This window comes from Caretta caretta, chromosome 14 (assembly GCF_965140235.1).
Source record: "Caretta caretta isolate rCarCar2 chromosome 14, rCarCar1.hap1, whole genome shotgun sequence".
NCBI lineage: Eukaryota > Metazoa > Chordata > Testudines > Cheloniidae > Caretta > Caretta caretta.
This window is the reverse complement of record NC_134219.1, coordinates 40,520,827-40,541,460: the sequence shown is the minus strand read 5'-3', so window position 1 is coordinate 40,541,460 and position 20,634 is coordinate 40,520,827. Positions and strand designations below refer to the sequence as shown.

Genomic DNA, 20,634 nt, shown 5'->3' with positions numbered 1-20,634 from the left:
ATCTATCTCTGAGTTGTGAAGAATATGTATTAAGGTTGTAACAACCAACAAGAATGTACTTTTATGTAGAAACCATGATTAAATTGAGTCTTCCTGAGAGGTGATTTAAATCATGATTTAAATCAAATCCACCCTGCCTGCTGTGCTCTTGCCCCTGGCCCTTTCATTCCCCAGGGGGCCCCACAAATAGGTTTGGTGCCGGCACAAAAAGTCAAGCCGGCCCTGCCCACCCCACCCCATCTCCGGAACACAATCTGAGCTGGGTGTCTGGGTCCCAGACCTGTAGCCAGGGTCGGATTCTCTCCCGATTGAATGAGGCTGGGGGGAAAGTGAAGATCGGGGCCCCATCACCAGCATCGATAAATATCACCTGCCCCCGGTCACAGTCCAGACAAACCCGGATCCTGCTGGGGACCCGGCTCAGGGGCAGGGGGGTCACAGGGGAGGTGAGAGCCCGGAACTGACCCCACCACCGCCGCACAGCCCAGATCCCCTCCTCAGGGCTACAGCTGATCCCTCCCTTCCTCCTCACAGATTCCCTGGCCACCCCCACGGCCCAGAATCGCCCATCCCCCACCTCCACCTCCCAGCAATGTCTCCCTGAGGTGAATCCCTCACAGCCCAGCACACAGGGATCAGAGTCAAATCTTCCAGGGTTTTTGGGCAGATGCTGGCGTGTGTCTCCCCATCTCACACTTTTCCGATCCTCAGACAGGATGAGGATGGGATGAGCCGTGTCAGGATCCAGAGTCACATTCACTGGGGAGAGAGAATCAGAGTGTTAGGGGCAGAGCTCAGCCCTGGGGGAGGCTGGGACCATTTCTCACTCTCCCCAGCAGCCCCGTTCTGGTTGGGACAGGCCTGGATCCCAGGGAGCTGCCTCTGTCCTGGGCACCTGAGATTGAGCAGAGATGTCACTGCAGTTCTTCAGCCTGTTTAATAGGAGCCACTTTACTGGTTTCTCATTTCCTTGCAGGGGTCCCCTGCTGGGGCTGCTCCACTCCCAGCATCAGAGACACAGCCAGGAAGGTGTCAAGAAGGTTTTAGCGAGAAAGGAGCAGAGGAGGCAGGTACCAGGCCAGCTATAAACCCCACAGCAGAGGGAAACTATAAACCCCTAATGCAGCCTCCACTCCCAGGCCAGGGAACAGAGAGGAAGGTGCAGCACTGGGGAAGAGCCGCTTAACACCAGTGAGTAGGAGGTGGCATTGGATTGGGGAGCCCCATCCCCAGCCCAGAGAGAAGGGAGGAGCTGACAGCCTCGGAGGGAGAGCGTCTCCCCAATGCAGGAAGCAGTGAGCAGCTCCAATGGGAGAGCCCTGCCCTGCCCAGAGGAAAGGCAGGATGTTGGAGAAGAGCTATGGGGAGACCTCTTGCACCAGGGTAGAGCAGAGGGATGTGTCAGCCCTCAGGGCAAAGAGCTCTGTTCAGGTGCTGCTCCGTGCCACTGTTTCTATTCATCTGTTTGGGCATGAACGCAGCATCAAAGTCAGTGTCACGAGTGTTTGTGTGACTTCAGCATGGGATCTCCTCCCTGTTTAATGTGCTTATTTATGGGGCTGTGTGTGTCGTGGGCGGTGTCGGTTTGATTGGTAACTTTAGCTACAATCCCATGAAGATGTTTTCACTGGAATTTTCTCGTAATTTAAAGACAATCTCCACCTGCAAACTCACCCTGTCTGTGTGCTCCGAGGGGTTCCCCTCTTAGTGTCTCCAGTGCAGACAGCAGAGTGTCTGGTGGTGGAAAGGAGAAAAGAGACGAGATTTCAGGCTTTCATATTTATGACAGCATCCCCACTCTGAACTCCTAGACAGTTTTCATCATGACAGAGAAACAGACAGAGAGGCCCAGAGACACACTCACATATTTAATATAAACTAATCTGAAACCTTCTCTTTCCTCTCTCATTCAGGTATCTCTCAGCAATGGAACCAACATCCTTGCAGCCTCACAACCATCCCAAGACACATAATCCATAAAACAGATTTACTTTCTCCTCATCAACCCCTCCCACCCTTCAGATTCCAGCTGGTTTGCTTGCTGCCTTTTGTCGTAACCTAGACCCAGATCATGCAAAGACTTTGGCATAAAAGTAACTTTATCCACTTTGGTCCCTTTGACACTAACAGGATGTTGAGAGTTTGCAAAATCCTGGTTCTAATTGTGAGCTGTTGGGTCTGTTTACTCAGCATTTATACTGACTGACTTGGCTTTGGCCTGATTAGCAGTTTGCTTGACATAAGAAGGTCACTTAAGGCAACAATTCCCTTATCAAGTGATGTGTTCCTAAGTTACTGTGTGGTTCAAATTCCTCTTTGTCCCACATAATATGCTTAAGGAGAACAGACACCCAAAATGTACTACCCAGAGCGATAAGCAAAGTCCAAAAATTCCTATGTGGAGGAAAGGGTCAAAGTGAGCTATGCATAATTAGCGGTAATAAACCAATGAGAAAAGAGAATAACATGAATATATCTTGGAGCGCAAAGCCCTGCCAATAAAAAAGTTCATGCATGAGAATTGTGTGAGTTATATAAGATATGAATATTAAATAACACTCAAAGGTGATTGGAAAAGAACTAATAAATATGTAATTTGGATGTGTATAATTGTAAGGGATAGTCAGAGCTTCATAGGAGAAATCCCCTGTGACCCGCCTATGCCCCAGGAGAAGGGAACTGGACAACTCTTCTTTCTATATGCGATGGCAAGTAGCAAATATCCCAAGGGCTGGTGATGGGGCAGTAGTTTGGGAGGGCTCTGAGTTATAGAGAATTCTTTGCCGGGTGTGTCTAGCTGTTGGGTCTTGCTAAAATGCTCAGTGTCCAACTGACCACCATATTTGGGGTCGGGAAGGAATTTTTCCTGATGTCAGATTGGCAGAGAGCATGGGGGTTTTTCGCCTTCCTCTGCGGTGTGGGGCATGGATCGTTAGCAGATATTAAACTAGAATAAATGGTGCATTCTCTGTATCTTGAAGTTGTTAAACCATGATTTGAGGACTTCAGTAACTCAGCCAAAGGTTAGGGGTCAAGTGTAGGAGTGGGTGGGCGAAGTTCTGAGGCCTGCAATGAGCAGGAGGTCAGACTAGATGATCATCATGGTCCCTTCTGGCCTTAAAGTCTATGAGTAATTTCTTACTTTAACAGTAATTATCATTGCAAGGCAGGCTTTTCGTAGAAATAAAGGTATGAATTAATCAACCTGAGTGTCTTGCACCCAAAGTGTGTGGCATTCTCACCCAACAACTAAATAGATCCATCATCTAATTCTGAACCAATTGGCCAGAGCCATTCTCCTCCCCCAGTCTCAGAGGCTCATCCTAGTTTCCCCTCCTAGATCCCTTCTCGGTACCTTTGAACTTCCTCAAAGTCTCCATTACAGCAATAGTTTTCTGGGAGAAACCACTGAGTCTCACTTCCAGTTCAGGAGAAATCTCCACGGCCTGCTGGAACTTCCCCTTCTCACACCTAGACAGAAACAACGTCACGTGGTTTTATTTCATGGAGTGACTCATAAGTTCTGACTATTGAGTCGCTGCTCTAATGGGCCTGGAGTTACAATTCATCTACATCTCCCAGCCTTGGAGCAGGTGCAACACAGCCCATGGCCGTGAAACATTCCCACTTAAGGTCCCATTAATCTTCTTCAGCTCTCGCCTGGAGAGACCAGCTCTGGAGATAAGAAGGGAATTGAGCCTCCGTGGCCAATTCACTTCTTGGCTTCCATGCTCTGAGGGACAGGAGGTTCCCATGCAAAGTGCTGTAGAAATCTGTCCACTAGGAACTACACTGAGACACCAACTCCCCCTTCCCCAGCTCATTCCATACAGATATCAGGAGGGAAAATCTCGTGACCATTGCTGCCCTGGGCTGAATGGTGACCAGTGCCCCAGCAGTGACAGGCCCATATTCCATCCCCACAATCCTGAGGCAGCCAGTCCCCCAGGGAGGTGACATCGCTAGGAAATACTTGAGGTCAGTCTTTCCCACTGAATGGAGAACTCCCGAGTCTTCTATAAAAGGGTGAGAACCTGAGGATGAAGTTGGTCAGAGAGATTTGTATTCAAAATATGACCTTTCCTCACACATTTGGCTGCAGAGCCCTGTGGAGATGTGGCTCAGAGCTTGGAGCTGGTTATTCTCAGTATTGTGAAGTGTGAGGGGGAGTGAGGGAGAGCCACGTACCTGCTCAAGATGCTTCTGACATCCTAGAGGAGAGAGAGAAAAGAATCTCAGTCCCATCTGACACACACAGGGGATCCTAGGGAAGGGATTTAGCAAGTACGGGGAAAAGAGCCCCTGCCCTGACCCAGAGCCATGAATTAGCTGAGCTAATCGGGCTTTTCCATCTCTAATATCTCTGTGTCTGTAACTCTGTAAAGAACAATAGTCATTCACACGTCAGGAATGCACACGCCAAGTTACACCGAGATCTCTGACTGCTGGACCCCATTGCTTATGATTCAGGAGCCCTCCCTTCCCTGTGTGGGGATCTGGGATGTTTCTCACTCAGTCTCACCTGCAGGAATTCACTCGCTGGCTTCTGACCCTTCCCCTCCATCTCACTGATCAGATCACTGAGATGGGAAATCTGCTTGGAAAGCTTACTGACATTTTCATTCTGTATCTTCACAATCTCCTCATCCAGCTTGTCCAGCTGGGCCAGCAGGAGTCGTTCTTGTTCCTCCAGGAACCACCGTAGTTTCTGAAATTCAGACACAATCTTCTGCCTCTTTGTTTCTGTCTGTTTCTAGAATAAATAAGGAAAGGGCTGGTCAGGAACATGGATGAAGCCTGAGGGCCTTTCATACAGTCTTACAAGAGAGAGTTTCTTTACAATCACTAAGACATCGGTGTAGGGACCAGGACATGAGCCATCAGGCCTATTGCTCAGAGCTGCAGTTGGAAGTCAGGAACTACAGCCAAAGTCAGACCTGAGTCAAAGTCAGGATCTCACCAAGGGCTGAGGATGGAGTCAAGACCAGGAGTCATGCCAAAGCCTGAGCCAGAATCAGTGTCTGGAGTCACACGGGGGATCAGGCCTGGAGTCGGAGTCAGGCACCCTCGCGAAGGGTCAAGCTGGAGTCAGATAGCAGTACTGCAGGTCAGACCTGAGTCAGGAACAATGCCAGGGCAAAGCTAGAGTTCAGGGCCAGTCCAGCAGCAGATCAGGAGTTCACTCAGTTGTTTGGACAACTTTCCATGACTCCTGCTGGCGTAATTCATGCATCCAAACGTCTGCTCCAATCAGGAGCTTCGTAGGCAGATCTTCTGGTGGGCCAGAGTTCCACTAGCCCCTCCCCTGCTGGCTCTGGAGAGCGGTCGGGTTGTGGTGATCATCTGGGACCTGTGGACTGGGGTTCAAAATCGGGGGTTCAAAATCTTTCACATCGTGGCACTGGACACTACATTCTCATCACACGGGAGAGGATTTTCTTACAGCTTCCCATTTGGCCCCAATGTCTCTTAAAGGGATGTCTCCATATCTGATGTGGTTTGGACACTGTGTCCGATGGCCTCAGGGGGTACATCTACACAGCAGCTGGCCTCCAAGCCCAGGGCAACACTCAGGCTCTTGCAGCTCATGCTACCGCACCAACAACAGCTGTGTAGACATTGGGCCTCCGGCTGGAGTGCAGTGTGGGAGAAGTTTTGTAAACGTCACAAGGAACAGTAATTACCTCATTAATTAAAACACATCTTAGATGCTGCAGAAGATGCTGTTGTCTTTCTCCGGGGAGAGAACATTTGTGATACACACACTTGTGTACACACACACACACACACACTTAGAGTATCCCATGATCATAGAGAAACACACACAAGACCACATTCACCAAGGCCACAGAGAAATTGACCAACAACAACCCTCCCATCTCCCTGTCCCGGCAGGTGAAGAATTGAAGGGTTCATGCAGGGTTCATGCACTAGGAAACATTCAGGGCACACCCTGAATGTTGTGTAGGAGCAGTGCACACACTGCTCCTTCCAAGGACATGAACCATGGGAAGTCGCCCAGAGGACATGAACCGTGGGAAGCCTCCCCGGACTGGGCTCAAGGCCCGAGAGCAAGGAATGTAGTAGATAGAAGCTGGTAAATAAGAATATTAATCAAAGTCATATTATTCCTTTTGCTGTTTTCCTTTTGCTGTTGGAGTATATAATGTGCATGAGTAGAAGGAGAATAAAAGAGAGGGTGGAAAGCCGACACGGCAGACCAGCCTGCTTGCTCGCTAAAAGCTTTGTTTGTCTTGCATTTGAACCACAACAAAGAATAACTGGCACCTACCAGATACTCCTGGCCTCTCTTCTCTCCAGCCTCTTTAAATCCCAGCAGCTTTTCTCTCTCTTCCCTCAGAGTCTGCAAATGGGCCTGGATTTTGTCCTGACAAACAGAAATGATTTGGTGGGTTCATTTTGAGGCTGACTGTGCGTTTGTAGGGGGCGTTTTTCCACCTAAAATGCAAGATATGTCCGTCTTCCTAGCTAGACTAGGTGGGGGAGGTAACATCTTCTATTGGCCGAACTCCTGTTGGTGAGAGAGGCAAGCCTTCGAGCTTACACAGAGCTCAGCTCTGGGGAACATACTCTTTCCTAGACCTAAGCTCTGCCAAGCTCAAAGGCTTGTCATTCACCCACAGAAGCTGGCCATGAGTGGATATTACTTCACCTACCTTGTCTTTCTAATATCCCGGGACCAACATGGTTACAACAACACTGTGTACAACAGTGGGTTCTTCTAGATGTAGAACATCAGCGACACCAAGGAAATGAAACTTTATTTGTGGAAACTGGGAGTGTTTTATATTCAGAGTTGAGTTATTACGTCCACTTTTGCCATCAATTTAAACCGGCAGGAAACTGGTGTCACATGGTGGTAAATCTATAAAGCTGTTTTTGAGCAGATTTAAGAAACAGTGATATCAATCCCAGAAGCCTCTGGGGCAGCCATATAAGCTGGGATGCTCAAAGGAACCCAACTCCATTGGCTTTCAGCCCTGAAGCCTGGGGATTGGACTGGTTGGACAGCACTGATCTAAGGCCTAGGGCAAACCCCATTAGATGTGTTGATTTGTGTTAGGAACAGCTGGGGTTTGCCCTCGTGCTGTCCTAGCCCCTTTCCCTGGCAATGGCCTCTGAGTAGCTACCCCACCGTCCGCAGCAAAGGTCCAGGAAGCGGTGGATTCTGAGAGATTTGCATAAGCTGCAGCATGGGACTAACAGAACCATGCTGGCTAGTCCTTGCCCACATACACAACAGAACAGGTCAGACTGACACCGGTCAGCTCCAGCCTGGGGTTAGTTTTGCTGCAACCCAGTGCAATCCCAGTGGTACTTGGCATGGACCTGAGCTGTTTGGAGCCCTTTTGTGTGTGGACTGAAAGTGCTCGGGGTCCACATGGTGTTTAGCCCAGTGATCTGCTTTAGTGCAGGCTGGCAGCATCTGAGTTTAACCCCTCATGGAGCAACACGGGAGTTCAGAATCCCAGTGAGAAACCTCCTCTCGCTGCTGGGCCCGAGGCCTTTCTCAAGGAGTCTTTCCCTGCTAATGGCCGCACTTCATCACTGCTCAGTGCTGCTGAGGGGGGCACTGTAGCCTAGTGGTTAGGACGCTGGACTGGGCCTTGGAAAAGCGGGATTTATACCCAGCTCTGCCACTGACCCACTGAGTGATCTTGGACAAGGCACTTCCCCTCACTCTGCCTCGGTTTCCCCTCCCACCCTTTGTCTCTCTTGTCCAGTTAGACTGTAAATGGCTCGGGGCAGGGATTGTCCCGCACTGGGGTTTGTGCAGGGACTCCCACAATTGAGGCCAGCGCTCATCTGGGGTCTGTAGGGGCTGATGGGATGCAAATAACAATAATAAACTCTGTGATAAATCAGTAATAACAGCCACAGCTTGTAACTCCCGCTTCTCCAGCTTGAATGCAGCACTGTCACATAGACCGACCGGCAGCTCTTGTGAGTCAAACCTCACTGATCATTTAACAGCTTCCAGGCTACAGAAAGTTCCCTTAGTTCACTGGTGGGAGCCGGGTTTGAAAAGATTCAGCTGCTTAAAGAAAACTTTCCCACATCAGACAAATTTAAAATCCTCCTTTGTTGCCTTTCTCGTCAGGCTGGAGTCTCATTAATTTGTACAGCCTCTTTCATGCAGTGAAGGCTACACACAGCTGAATAACATAGTTACACCTGTTTCGGGCAACTTGTGATGCCAGTAATCTGTAATTAAAAGCCTAAGTTATTACCCATTAGACTGGATAGCAACTCGGTACCTTGTACTCCTGGGCAGCTTCCTGTATGGGAACCACCGTGTGAGCGCGGTGAGCCCGGGACTCTCTGCAGATCACACAGATGGGGGTTTGATCCTCTTCACAGAACAGTTTCAAAGCCTCCTGGTGTTCCCCACACACCCCGTCCCCTCTTGCTCCTTTCGCTGCCTGTAAACTTAGCCGTTTGGCAATTTCTACAACATTTGCCAGCTGCCTGTTGGGCCTGAGGTTTCTCTGTTGCACAGTTTCTCTGCACTGAGGGCAGGAGGCGGCTGTATCGGATCCCACCCAGCACTGGGCGATGCAGGCTCGGCAGAAATTGTGCCCACACTCCAGAGTGACAGGTTCTCTGAAATACTCCAGACAGACGGGACATGTCGCTTCCTCCTGGAGACTTTTCACGGGGTTCTCTGCAGCCATGGCTCCCTCTGGGCAGTGTAACAGGGTAACTTATGTTTCAATTTCCTGAGTTCACACTATGCCTCACCTGCAGCAACAACTGGGTGTTTCCCTTCCTGGAACTGACTCGTGCTGTTGGCTAAGCAGGAATGAGCCCATTGTGAATTTCAGCCCTGGAGGCTTTAGTGAAAAATGTGCCACTAGAGCTTTGATCCTGCAATCAGTCCTTTAGCTTGTGTGGGACTTGACAGGGGCATCCGTGATGCTGAGCCTGCAGAAGCAGGGGAAAAGATCTTACTCTTCATCAAAAAAGATAAAGGAGAATGTTTGTTTTTATATTTAGGTTCTTAGACCTTAGCTGGAGAACTCAGGCCAGAAAACATAAACTGTTCCTTTTGTTTCTGAGTGACAAGGTTTCACTCTGGTCACGTTCTCAACCTTTTCTACTCTGCCATGTGACCAAGAAGCTTCCCATTTTATTCAAACGGGAGCTGAGATTCTCATGGTATCACAGGATTCTAGGAGCTGGGGATTTTTAGGAAACACACCGGGTACTGAAAGACTCGAGATGAAATCATGAGAATTTGTGGCAACCCCAGAGTGATTTGATGTGGAAAAGAAATGGCTCTATTTCTGACTATTGAAGGTCCTTCTCTGCCTCCCATCCCTGTACCATATGTTTAGCCTCACAAGACTGCTGTGAGGTGGGGAAGTGCTGTGACCCCATTTCAAAGAGAGGAACACCCGGCGCAGAGCAGAGAAGTGACTGCGTGAAGCCGCGCAGGAAGACTGTTACAGAGCAGGGAATTGAACCTGGGTCTTCCAAGTGAAGAGTTAAACCACCGGACCAGACTTTCTGTCTGCGTTAGGAGCCTGGGAAAGGAGGTGTCACGGTGTATGGAAACCCCATCCCCTTTTGGGGCAGGGTGTGGTTGTGTTGCTACCCAACTATCCCAACTATCTGTTACAATCTACCCAACTATCCCTAGGCTGAGAGCTGCATGACCAGTGGCCGGGGGAGGTGACTGCCGGGATAGGGGGCCCTGAGCCCTCCCTGCTCCCCCGGGTCCTGGCCCAGGGCCCAGTCAGCGGTGAGTGCGGTCACCCCCCAGTCAGCAGGGGTCCCACCGCAACATGCTGACCTTCCTTGGGTGGGAGATACCACTCGCGCCACCTCCCTGGGCCACTTCCTACCGTGTCCCCTGAAGCCGGCGTCCGTATGTCATTGGGGTCTCTGAGCTCTTCAGTGAGGCTAGCTCCCTAGGCTTCCGAGTCCACTCCTGGGCAGGATCCTCGGTGGTCAGCCTGGGCACATGGCCAGCATGATCTGAGGGGTGAGACTTCCACCATCCATAGTGTTGGGTTAACTCTTTCTTGCCTAGTGGGGGGTATGCACACCCCATCACAGGAGGATAAAGACAAAGATACACGCAGGGAAAATACATCAACAAAGTTTGTCTAATAAACCTCTCACTGACCCTCCCACAATCACTGGGCCAGCCCTGTGCAGAGTCAGGGGATCACAGTCGACAGGAATCGAGTACATGGTGAGACTGAAAATAGATGATTTTCTCAGGCCTGCTCTAGAATACTCAGGCTGCCTCTGAATGCAGTCACAGTCTGTGTTCAGGGCCCAGCTGACCACAGCCCTTCCCCTCTCCTGGTCTGTTTGTGTTCCCAAGAGAAACTTCTCCACCTGTGACCGCTGCTTCTAATCAGATCCCTTGGGAGGACCAGATGAGAAACAAACATCTCTCCCTCGCCCACAATCTCTGCCAGTCCCTGCTCCTCATCTGGTGGGGAAATACAGTAAAAAAGAGTCTGTTTGGATTCTAAGCTGGTGACATTGCTTCCTCCCCAGCAGCTCCCCCAGCTGGTTGGCTCAAGTTTAATAACCGAAACCCCACCTATGTGGGCAGTGGCTGAAGGTCCCTGTGTGGCTGTTCAGGGCCCTATGGGGAATGTGCTGGGATCTTAGCCTGGTCCCTAGCAGGGCAGGTCTCCCTGTCACACATAAACCTAACCAGCAACTTTTGCGCTGATTGGCCCCTTTGTCAGCAGTCGCAGGGGAGAAACCAAGGGCTCAATGAAGTGAGGAGCTCCCCTCGCCCCCAGGCAGGGGTGGCAGGGTTGTATAATTTTTGGTGAGGCCCAGAACGGGTCGAGTTTCCTTCCCCGCCCCCACCCGCCTAAGGCTCTGGGAGGGAGTTTGGGTACTCGGTGTGGGCACGGGGCTGGGACAAAGAGTTGGGGTGTGGGGCTGGGCCATGGATGAGGAGTTTGGGGTGCAGCAGACAGGCTGCCCCAGGGCTGGAGGCCAGAGAGGACTCCCCACAGCCCTCTTCCCACCAACAGCAGTGAGCTCTGGGGAACGGTCCCCCTCCTCTCCCGTCCTGGCACGACACTCACCCAAGCCCCCCCAGACTGCTGCTCAGGAGGTCCAGCCAGGATAAGCCCCCCACCCAGAGTCAACTTGGAATCACCTGCCGGGCGGATGGAGCTGCCATGCACCTTCTCCCTCCGCAGGTGTAGCAGCCACCTCAGCCTGGCCCTGGCGCTGCTCCCTTGTAGCCAGCAGCAGCAGTGGCCGGCCAGGGAGCGCAGCCTGGAGCTGCAGGGGGCAAGCACCCGCTGCCCGGGGCAGGCAGTGACGCTTGGGGGAAGCGCGCAGGGATGGCAGGCAGGGCCGGGGGAGAGACCTGGCCCCGAATGAGGGTGAAGCCGCCCTGCCCCGGCCCTGAATTTGCTGGAGCCCGGGCACCACGGGCCCCAATAACTCGGCACCCCTGCCCCCAGGCCAGGCTGGGGCCTTTTGGCTGAGGGCAGCATATGTGAGGGCAGCTGGCATTGGGTCTCCTGCGTTGCCCAGGTAAACAGAGAACTGCAGACCCCAAGGGGCTCAGGCAGCAGCCGCAGGGGAGGGCGGGGTGCATCTGGGAGCCTGGAAGAAGCCACCTGAGAAGAGGAAATTCAAGTGTGGTGGAGAAGCCGTGATAGCTACTGAAGCTTCTGGGGATGTAGCCAGTTCCCTGGAAACGACGTGGCAGGAACTGAACAACGTGGCTCACGGAGATCGTGTAGCAACTGAGGTGAGTAAAGCGGAGCCACACCTGTGACTACCCCAGCCTAGCTGTTCTCTGGCTGAAGGATTTTCTTTAAGGGGAAGGAAATCGCTGCTGCTCTGTTGCTGCTGAATGTATTTCTTCAGATGTGTAGCGAGCCATCAAACACGTTCACCCTGCTGCTGGGTCAGGTACCTGGATCTTTCTCTCCGTATTTCAAAGCAGAGCAGAGTTATAATAGTAATAAAAAAAATCACAAGTGGCAGGATACAATATATAACTCCTCTGACTGTAGGGTGCAGAGTGCCCAGCTGATTAGAGAAGTACCACAGCAGCGTGGCGTAATTTTGTAAATTTGTAGCGTAGAGCTGCCCTGAGATAGGCAGTTGGGGACGGCCCCTTTGCACCTTTCTGAGTAAATGGTGGCTCTGTTCATGGGTGTCAGATCTTATGTCACTCCACAAATGTAGGCTAAAGATTAATACAAAGTCTAGGTGTTATACCAATAAATTAAAAACCAGCAGGATCTTATTAAAGGGAAAAAGGCAAAATACCACATTTATTGTGAATACAGAAAGAATCATAGTAAGCAGTTAGTTATCTCTATAACATTCCATTCAATCTCATATTTATTCACACATTCATTCATACAAACACACACACACAGGTTCTGCAAGGTTGTTATCATAGTTATCAGACTTAGAGTTGCTCATGCCAAGCCACTGGCCAGGTGGTCTGGACATGAGGAGGGAGCAGGGCCTTGTCAGATGCTCATCTAATGCTCCTGGAAGTTGGTTTGCAGAATCAGACCCCAAAGTTCTCACTTTTTAGAGTCTATTTTTATAGGAATTTCTTCCTATGCCAGTCTATGGGAATTGCTGCTTCATGCTGTTGCTGAATCAATCAGCAGATAGCACATTCCTGACGGCTCCGTGCTGCTAGATGTTATCTTGTTCTTTGGTTCTCCCATTCTTGAGGCTGTTGGGTAGATTCCAGTCTGCCCTCTGGGGGTCCTCTGGTTATTTCCACTTGACGCCTTCTTCAGCCGATGGACACTGGATTCTCAGGCTGGCACCTCCCTGATCATTCAGTTATTATCCACACCAAGCATCCATCCACATACATCCTCTATTTCTATTTTAATCACAATTGTTAATACAACAAAAGGGCGGGGAGTCTCTGGGTGCTGTTTCTGTTGTTACAGAGTATTGCTTTGAGTCTCTCTCTCTGTGAATTGTTTTGAGAACAGACTGTCTTAGAATGTACTAACACAATTAGCAGCTTGCAAGTTTCACACATAGAGGGAGAGAAACAGTACCAAAAACCAAGAGACCTCTTAATTAGTAATACCCTGGAATTTAAACTATGGGGAATCAAACTCATTTGTGATTTTAATACAGAACTTCTTTAATATGATCCAACATAGGTGAAATGTTACTCTTTATTTAGCTTCTTTAATCAGGTGGATTTTTACACGTCCACAAAACTGGAGCCCAGCTGTGGGACTTGTCACTAAAATTTTACCGCAACATTAATCAATATATTGAAATAGCTACATAGAACCACAACTCTGCATGGAGCTTTTCAGGATTGATGCTGCAGTGATCGATCCACCGGGGGACCTACCAAATCAACCCCTGGTCATTCTACCAGAATGAGATGAGTCAGGGGAGTCGACCGGAGAGTTTCTCCTGTTGACCCAATGCGGTATGGACCCCACTGTAAGTAGATCAAAGCTACTTCAACTTAACAACTTGCGTAGCTTAGGTTGACTTTTCCTTGTGATGTAAACCTGCCCTCAGAGACAAGATCTTGTCTCCATCCCCCGTTGATACACAGATTGCTAGATTCTGCTGCTCGCCCACAACGTGTGGGCATTCTGACACCTCCTTCAGATCCTTGCTTGAAACACTCCTCTGTCAGGATGCCTACAAAAAACCTTTGCAGTGGTGAGGCAGCTGGTGTGCTGAGAGCACGGCTGATCATGCTGCCCAGGGCTGTCTCATTGTGTTCCTTGGTTCCCGCCATGTCTGTGTGATGGGCTGTACCTCTGTGTTCTCCCCTTTTGCAGGATTATGATAAAGGTTGTACAAAGTCTGCCTTGTGAGAGATCATTTGAAATGAAGGTCTGGTCTACACCACAGAGTTAGGTCAACACAAGGCAGCTTACAGTGCTGCATTGACTCAACCAATTTGGGGCGGGATGTGGGGGGGGGGGGGAATCCCATGTCTGCCCTCAAAAGTCACAGGTGGGAAATTAAAGGGATATAGACAAGAAGCATGTTTTATATGTTTCATTGACCTTAAGTAAATGCAGGCTTACAAGGAGCAGAGAGGGAACTTTCATAACCAGACCACAAGGCAAAAACATCCACAAATTTGAAGTGTTGTTCTGAAACGGACTAAAGTGGAGACACTGTCCATGAATTAAGGGGTGGAATTACAGTCTCACTTTCAGAAACATTTTATACATCTCTATCTCCATCTCCCTCTCACTTTCCCTTTCCTGTTCACTTTTCTTTCATTTCATCCAGTTTTCCACAGCGTTTTCTCTAGCACTCGTTCTCCATCGGTTTAGTTCTCTGAGGGTATGTCTACACTACCTGCCGGATCGGTGGGCAGCGATCGATCCAGCAAGGGTCGATTTATCGCATTTAGTGTAGACGCGATAAATCGACCCCCAGCGTTCTTCCGTCGACTCCTGTACTCCAATCCCGCGAGAGTCACGGGCGAAGTCGACGGGGGAGCGGCAGCAATCGACTCACCACCGTGAAGATGCCGCAGTAAGTGGATCTAAGTATGTCGACTTCAGCTACGTTATTCTCGTAGCTGAACTTGTGTATCTTAGATCGATCCCCCCTCAAGTGTAGACCAGGCCTGAGTCTCCCTAACTCTTGTCTAATCCGTGTCACAGATCATTCCAACGCAGGTGCCCAGTTCTCTCTGCTGAATGTATCCCTTTCCCTCTCGGTGCCTCATGAGATTTTCCCTTCTCAGGATTGTTTCACCTTCACTCTTCTCATTTCAGTCTCCCCACTCTTTCCCTGGGCTTCTCTCCTTACTTCCATTTTACTTTATCTTCACCTTTTCCCACTTCATTTCTTCTCTCCCTTCTGGTGAAACCTGCCCAGTGCCTGACTATCCCCTCCACACAGCCACCTCTTCTTCATCCAGCTGACATCTCCACACCCCCAACTCCCCAGTCCCTGGGTCTCCGTCCCCCAGCCTCCCTGCTGGTGCAGAGCCTCCAGCTTCTCCCCAAACACTAATTAATTAATTAATTCTGTGTCCCTGCCACCCCACATCTGCCTGTCCCCAGCCCAGCTGTCAATTCTGCCCCCCAATCCCCATAGCACTTCTGTCCCCAGCTCAATGCTCCTATTTTGCTCTGTGTAGTTATTTGGATGCTGTAGAGTCAGATGAGTAAATTCACAGAATAAAGTTTATTTCTATCTTCTGGTCTTGGACTTTGTCACAAGGGTACTAGATCTGTACGGCTCTGCCCTGAAAGGCTAGACAGACCCACCAGCAAATGCCTTGAGGGGGCTTGAAGAAAAGCAGTTGGGTAACTCTAAGAGAAAGCTCTAAAGGCAAAGCTTGAGGAATGAGTAAATAAAATCAAAGCATCAAGCGATGCTTTCCTCTGGCCACACTATCCTCCTTCCGAAAGAAATCTGTTAGCAACCTCCAGCTGCCAGGGAAGAGAGAGAAATGTGCCCGAAGGTAGCCAGCTCACATCATCAACTACAGCAATTTTATGTGCTGCCACCTGGCCGCACCATGGTGCTTCAGCAGCGTTTCTTTCCCAAACCAAATTATCCCTTTTTCTTTAAGTTCACATTCACAGCCTGAGTGCCTAGAAACCAGTTACACCTGCAGAGGGTAGGGTCAGGGGCACAAATCTGGAGTCATTTGGTCAAGGGGTGTGTGACATTCAGCCCCTCTCAAGAGGAGCTGTTTCTAAAACGCTGTGAACTAAGTGTGGAATACCAGCAAAATCCTGTCCATGGCCGGTTGAGGGTTTGAGGACTTTGATAGCTCAGTCACAGGTGAGAGGTTTATCGCAGGAGTGGGTGGGTGAGATTCTGTGGCCTGCGTTGTGCAGGAGGTCAGACTAGATGATCATAATGGTCCCTTCTGACCCTAAAGTCTATGAGTCTATGAGACTCGCCCAACACACCCTGGAGACCGCCCTGGGCTGGGAGGCAGAAAAACACAAATTAATCTAACAAATTTATTTGAGCATAAGCTTTCATGAGCTACAGCTCACTACTGTAGCTCATGAAAGCTTATGCGCAAATAAATTTGTTAGTCTCTAAGGTGCCACAAGTCCTCCTTTTCTTTTTGTGAATACAGACTAACGCGGCTGCTACTCTGAAACCACAAATTAATCTGTTCTGTTGCGGCTGACCCCTGTTAATATGTCTGTGTATTTCTCAATCACTGAACCCCACGGCCTTTTGAAACAAACCTACCCGATCAGTTAGCTACACCTGCTAGAATTTTAGGCTTGGTGCGTGGCCGAGCCGCACAACACTGATATAAGGGTGAGTTGATTCAAGCTTGGAGCATGGCATAGACACCCAGCCCTGAGACTGGCTTGACCGCTGAGAGCAGGTGAGTTCAGTGCATGGAACAAGCACAGCCCTGAGACTGGGGGCAGGGGAGGTAGCTGAGAATAGGTCGGCTCTGTGTGTGTCACAGGCACACAGCACTGCGAGCAGGCAGGGAAAGCTGACAGCCGGCCAGCTGAGCGTGCACACAGCTGGGGCATGACACGGAGGTAGCACTGACTGGGGCTGAGGAGATGCAAACATGTCTAGTACACAGCAGTGTGGGGACTGGGGTGGGAGCTGGTACACTGCGCATGGCACAGACACGCAGCGCTGACAAAAGGAGAATCAGGTGAGATTGGAGCGTCTGATGAGAATGGGCAGGCTCGGTGCATGACACAAATTGTGCCTTGGTTTCCCCATCTAAACTATGTGGGCTCTTCTAGGGTAGAGCCAACCTACCTTTAGCTTGCTTGGAGGTCAATAAATAAGTTTGTCCTGTACAGGGCTCTGGCAGGGGTTCCACAATTGCCCCCCATGAGGGGCAGACGCTGTGAGGTGATTCAGAAAGGAGGACACTGAAGGGTTGTGCTTGGCGAGATGAATTTTGGCTGATCTTCATGGGGCCTTGATTCCATGGTGGCGAGGAAGGGAAATGAAGTCGTGTTGGAACATTGTATCCTGCTGCAAAGCCGGCCTCGTAACCAGCCACATCCCCAGCAGAGTTCCAGTCTCTATGCTTTTCCCACCACGGTTAAGTTCCCTGTTCTGGACCCAGGTGGCCGCTTCTCCCTCAGTCTGTGCCCAGATCACCCTCCTGCAGCCAGGATAGACAAGGGCCTTGGAGACTCTGTGTAACCCTTTACTACGGTGACCAGATGTCCTGATTTTATAAGGACAGTCCCGATATTTGGGGCTTTTTCTTATATAGGCACCTATTACCCTCCACTCCCTGTTCTGATTTTTCACTTGCTATCTGGTCACCCTACCCTTTACCCTGAACAGGGCAGGGGACCCCAGTGCCAGCTCCCCTCACACACTGTCCTGGGCCACTGGCCCTCTGCCCTGACCTGGGATGAATCTCTCTAAAGGGGAGAGAGAAGCTCCATCTGCACGCTCCATTGAACTCCTGGCCTCTCTGCTGAGCCTCACGTGGAGGGGGACGACCAGTGCAGACTTTGCTGGTTACCTCGGTGTGTGATGGAGATGCCTACGCCCCGGGAACCAGAGTGAGATCCCAGCACATTCCACACAGGCCCCAGAACAGTCGCCCAATGGAACTTCAGCCACTGGCCCCATGGACAGGATGTGGGTTACTAAACTGAAACAGACCAGCCGGAGAGAAGCATCTTTACTTGACCCCAACCCCCAGGGCTATGATGCTCACTTTGTTTGCGAATGCCCCGGAGCTGCGACAGGCGTACCAGGAGGCCAGGGAGGCAAGCAGTCGCTCTGACGCTGTGCCACGGACGTGCCGCTTTTATGAGGAGCTGCACGCTATCCTCTGCAGCACGCCTCCCCCCCACCCCATGGAGACATCAGGGGAGTCTGAGTCGTGGGCCGAGGAAGAGGCAGATGAGAATGGGAGACAGGCGAGCAGGGATCCATTGTTGGATTCAGGGTTTAAATTCAGCTGGAGCTGTCTGGAGCGGAGCTCTAGTCAAAATTTTCAACTGCCCTGGAGGTTTTATAGCATGTTGGAGGGGGCCATGGGAGGCTCCAGGAAATAATCGACAGGAATTTAAACCCTGATCAGATTAAACTCTGTGGCCTAATCTACAATGGAACGAGACGAAGAAAGAAATAACGCTGCCTTCATTCTGGGGTTTACATACCCTACCCCTGAGGTTTAAAGACGCTTTCCCCGATCACAAAGGTACGTTCTTTATTTGTGTCCAAATTTAAAAGAGAAATGTTACACTCCTAGCAAATGGCGACAGGAATGCCCCCGTCTGTCATAATGTGCTGCCCCTGGACCAGAGCATGAGGAAAGGTAGAGAGGCAGGACAACAACTGGGCTAGGTGAACCCGTCATCACAATCTGCTACTCCTGGGCCAGGAGAAGGGGAAAGGTGGAGGATGGGGAAAAGGGGACAGGTAGCACATTGTGCAAGCAGCAGTTTGTAATGTTACATTGGCCAGGAGTGGGGCAGCAGGCAGCCCTCATGACAAGGGGGATGGTGGATATGAGGGGAAGTTGCCTAGGTAGGTTAATTCAGCCCTACAAATAACCAGAGGAACCTAGGATTACCCAGGAAGTGTGCGGCAGATCCAGGTCTCCTGGGCTAGCACGCTACCCACCGGACCCACCCTTTCACTCTACAGGGATACTTGGGACAAGTAGCTATACACAGGGATTCAAAGATATAACAGATTTAAATCCCCTAGCATCAGGGCACGAGCCAGTGACTTACTGAGTGGGTCGGAGGCGTGAGGAGTACAGATTTATTAAGGGGGGACTAGTCAGCTTTGGCTTGACCACCCCAGGCCCCCCAACGCTGATGGAAATAAATGATCAACGCATAGGTCATCTTTCCCTCGAAAGCCAGCAGGTTCCAGGTCTGGTGCCCGTCCCTGGAGGACTCTGGGGCAGTTCTAGAGACCAGCCTTCGGTGGGGCTTGGAGTCTCCTCCAGCCCCCTGACGTCTGGGGGAACAAACAGCCGAACTGCCCACGGTACATATTTAACCAGCTCAATAACCAAAACACGGAAAAATGAAAGAACGTTAATAACCTGGCTGAGTACAGTAACTGGTGATTTAAACCACTCCAAATAAATTAACAGCACCTTCTAAGTGCTACATAACACTCCAGGAAGGTGGCGGAACTGTGTAGCCAGCAATACCGCCGTAATAGGGCATCCTTAACTTTAAATACTAAGTGATGTGTTTTGGTTCCAGCCCAAGAGCTGATAGAGGGAGGCTCAGATCGCACCCTGATTGAAGTGAATATCGCCATTAGAGCCGTCGGTTCCATGAAGGCAGCCTGCCCAAATGATGGCTGATTAGGTAATCTCCCACGTCACACAGTAAGCTCCAATAAGGCTGGTGGTCGTAGGACTGTTCAGTGCAAACATAGGTGAAAACAACAGGATTTCTCAAGGTTCAATGTACAGACCCTAACCTCTGAAATCCCGGCACGTGTGATAGCGAGGTTGTTTGACATAGGTACTTGAGCAACGACTTGATAGGCGCTACGCTCGTGAGCTCACATGCACAGGCGCCAACGCTGTCATTTCCAGCAGGGGGCTCGCCCTTGCCCCATGCTGCCTCCTCCCCTGAGCACTCGCCACCCTCGCTCTGCCCTCTCCCTCCCTGCGCACTGTGGAACAGCTGATCGTGGCAGGCGCTGGGAGGGAGGGGGAGGAGCTGATCCAGCCCCAGAGGGAGCACCCACAGAGTTAGCACCTAGCTCACATGTAGAGCAGTGGTTATCAAACCGTGGGTCGCGAGCCAGAACAGAGTCATGGAATGGAAAGGATTGGGTCACGGTGGCTCTGGTCAGCACCGCCAACCGGGCTGTTAAAAGTCCCGTCAGCGGTGCTGCCCGGCTAAGGCAGGCTCGTCCCTCCCTGTTCCGAGACCGCCCTGCGCCCTGGAAGCGACCAGCAGCAGGTCCGGCTCCTCCGTTGGGGGGGGCGCCAGGGGGCTCCATGCACCGCCCTGCCCTGAGCACCAGCTCCGCACTCCCATTGGCTGGTTCCCGGCCAATGGGAGCTGGGGAGGGTGATGCCTGCGGGCAAGAACCACGCGGAGCCGCTTGCGTACCTCTGCCTTGGAGCTGAACCTGCTGCGGGCCGCTTCTGGGGCGCAGTGCGGTCCGAGGTGCCAGGACAGGCGGGAAGCCTGCCTCTGCACTCCGGCTGTGCAGCTGACCGGGAGCTGCCAGAGGTAAACCTGAGGCACACCCCAACCCCGTGCCCCAATCCTCTGCCCCAGCCCTAAGCCCCCCCAAACCCAGAGCCTCCTCCTGCACCCCAAACCCTTCATCCCTTGCCCCAGCCCAGAGCCTGAACCCCCAGCCCAGAGCCCTGACCCCCCCTGCACCCCAACCCGCTGCCCCAGCCCAGAGCCCCCTCCCACATCCTGAACCCCACATTCCCGGCCCCAGCCCACATCCCTTACCCCCGCACCTCAACCCTCCCCCAGCCCTGAGCCCCTCCTACATCCCAAACCACTCATCCCCAGCTCTGTCGAGTCATGGGCATCAACAATTTTCTTCAACTAGGTAGCCAGAAAAAAAGTTTGAAAACCACCGACCTAGAGTAGCGTGTGCAGTCCTGGTCACACCATTTGAAAAAGGCTATTGCAATATTAGAGAGGGTTCAGAGAAGGGCAACAAGAA

At 51.1% G+C, this 20,634-nt stretch overlaps 1 protein-coding gene across 1 annotated transcript; it reads right to left on the bottom strand.

Annotated features, from left to right (window-relative positions):
* Nucleotides 1-211: 211 nt before the first annotated feature.
* LOC125629611 (zinc finger protein RFP-like) lies at nt 212-8,714 on the bottom strand. The gene is made up of 7 exons (XM_048834990.2): nt 8,280-8,714; nt 6,293-6,388; nt 4,523-4,753; nt 4,189-4,211; nt 3,356-3,471; nt 1,675-1,734; nt 212-759 (listed from the first exon to the last, which is right to left on the bottom strand). The coding sequence occupies exons 1-7, from the start codon at nt 8,694-8,696 to the stop codon at nt 212-214; spliced, it is 1,491 nt and encodes a 496-aa protein (XP_048690947.2). The 5' UTR covers nt 8,697-8,714.
* Nucleotides 8,715-20,634: the final 11,920 nt, after the last annotated feature.

Excerpts from the sequence above, each read along its gene's own strand:
- LOC125629611 (XM_048834990.2), bottom strand. The coding sequence starts at position 8,696 with ATGGCTGCAGAGAACCCCGTGAAAAGTCTCCAGGAGGAAGCGACATGT. Across the intron at positions 4,754-6,292 it reads AGAGAGGCCAGGAGTATCTG|AAACAGACAGAAACAAAGAG; the intron begins GTAGGTGCCAGT and ends TATTTATTCTAG. Across the intron at positions 4,212-4,522 it reads CAGCGAGTGAATTCCTGCAG|GATGTCAGAAGCATCTTGAG; the intron begins GTGAGACTGAGT and ends TCTCTCCTCTAG.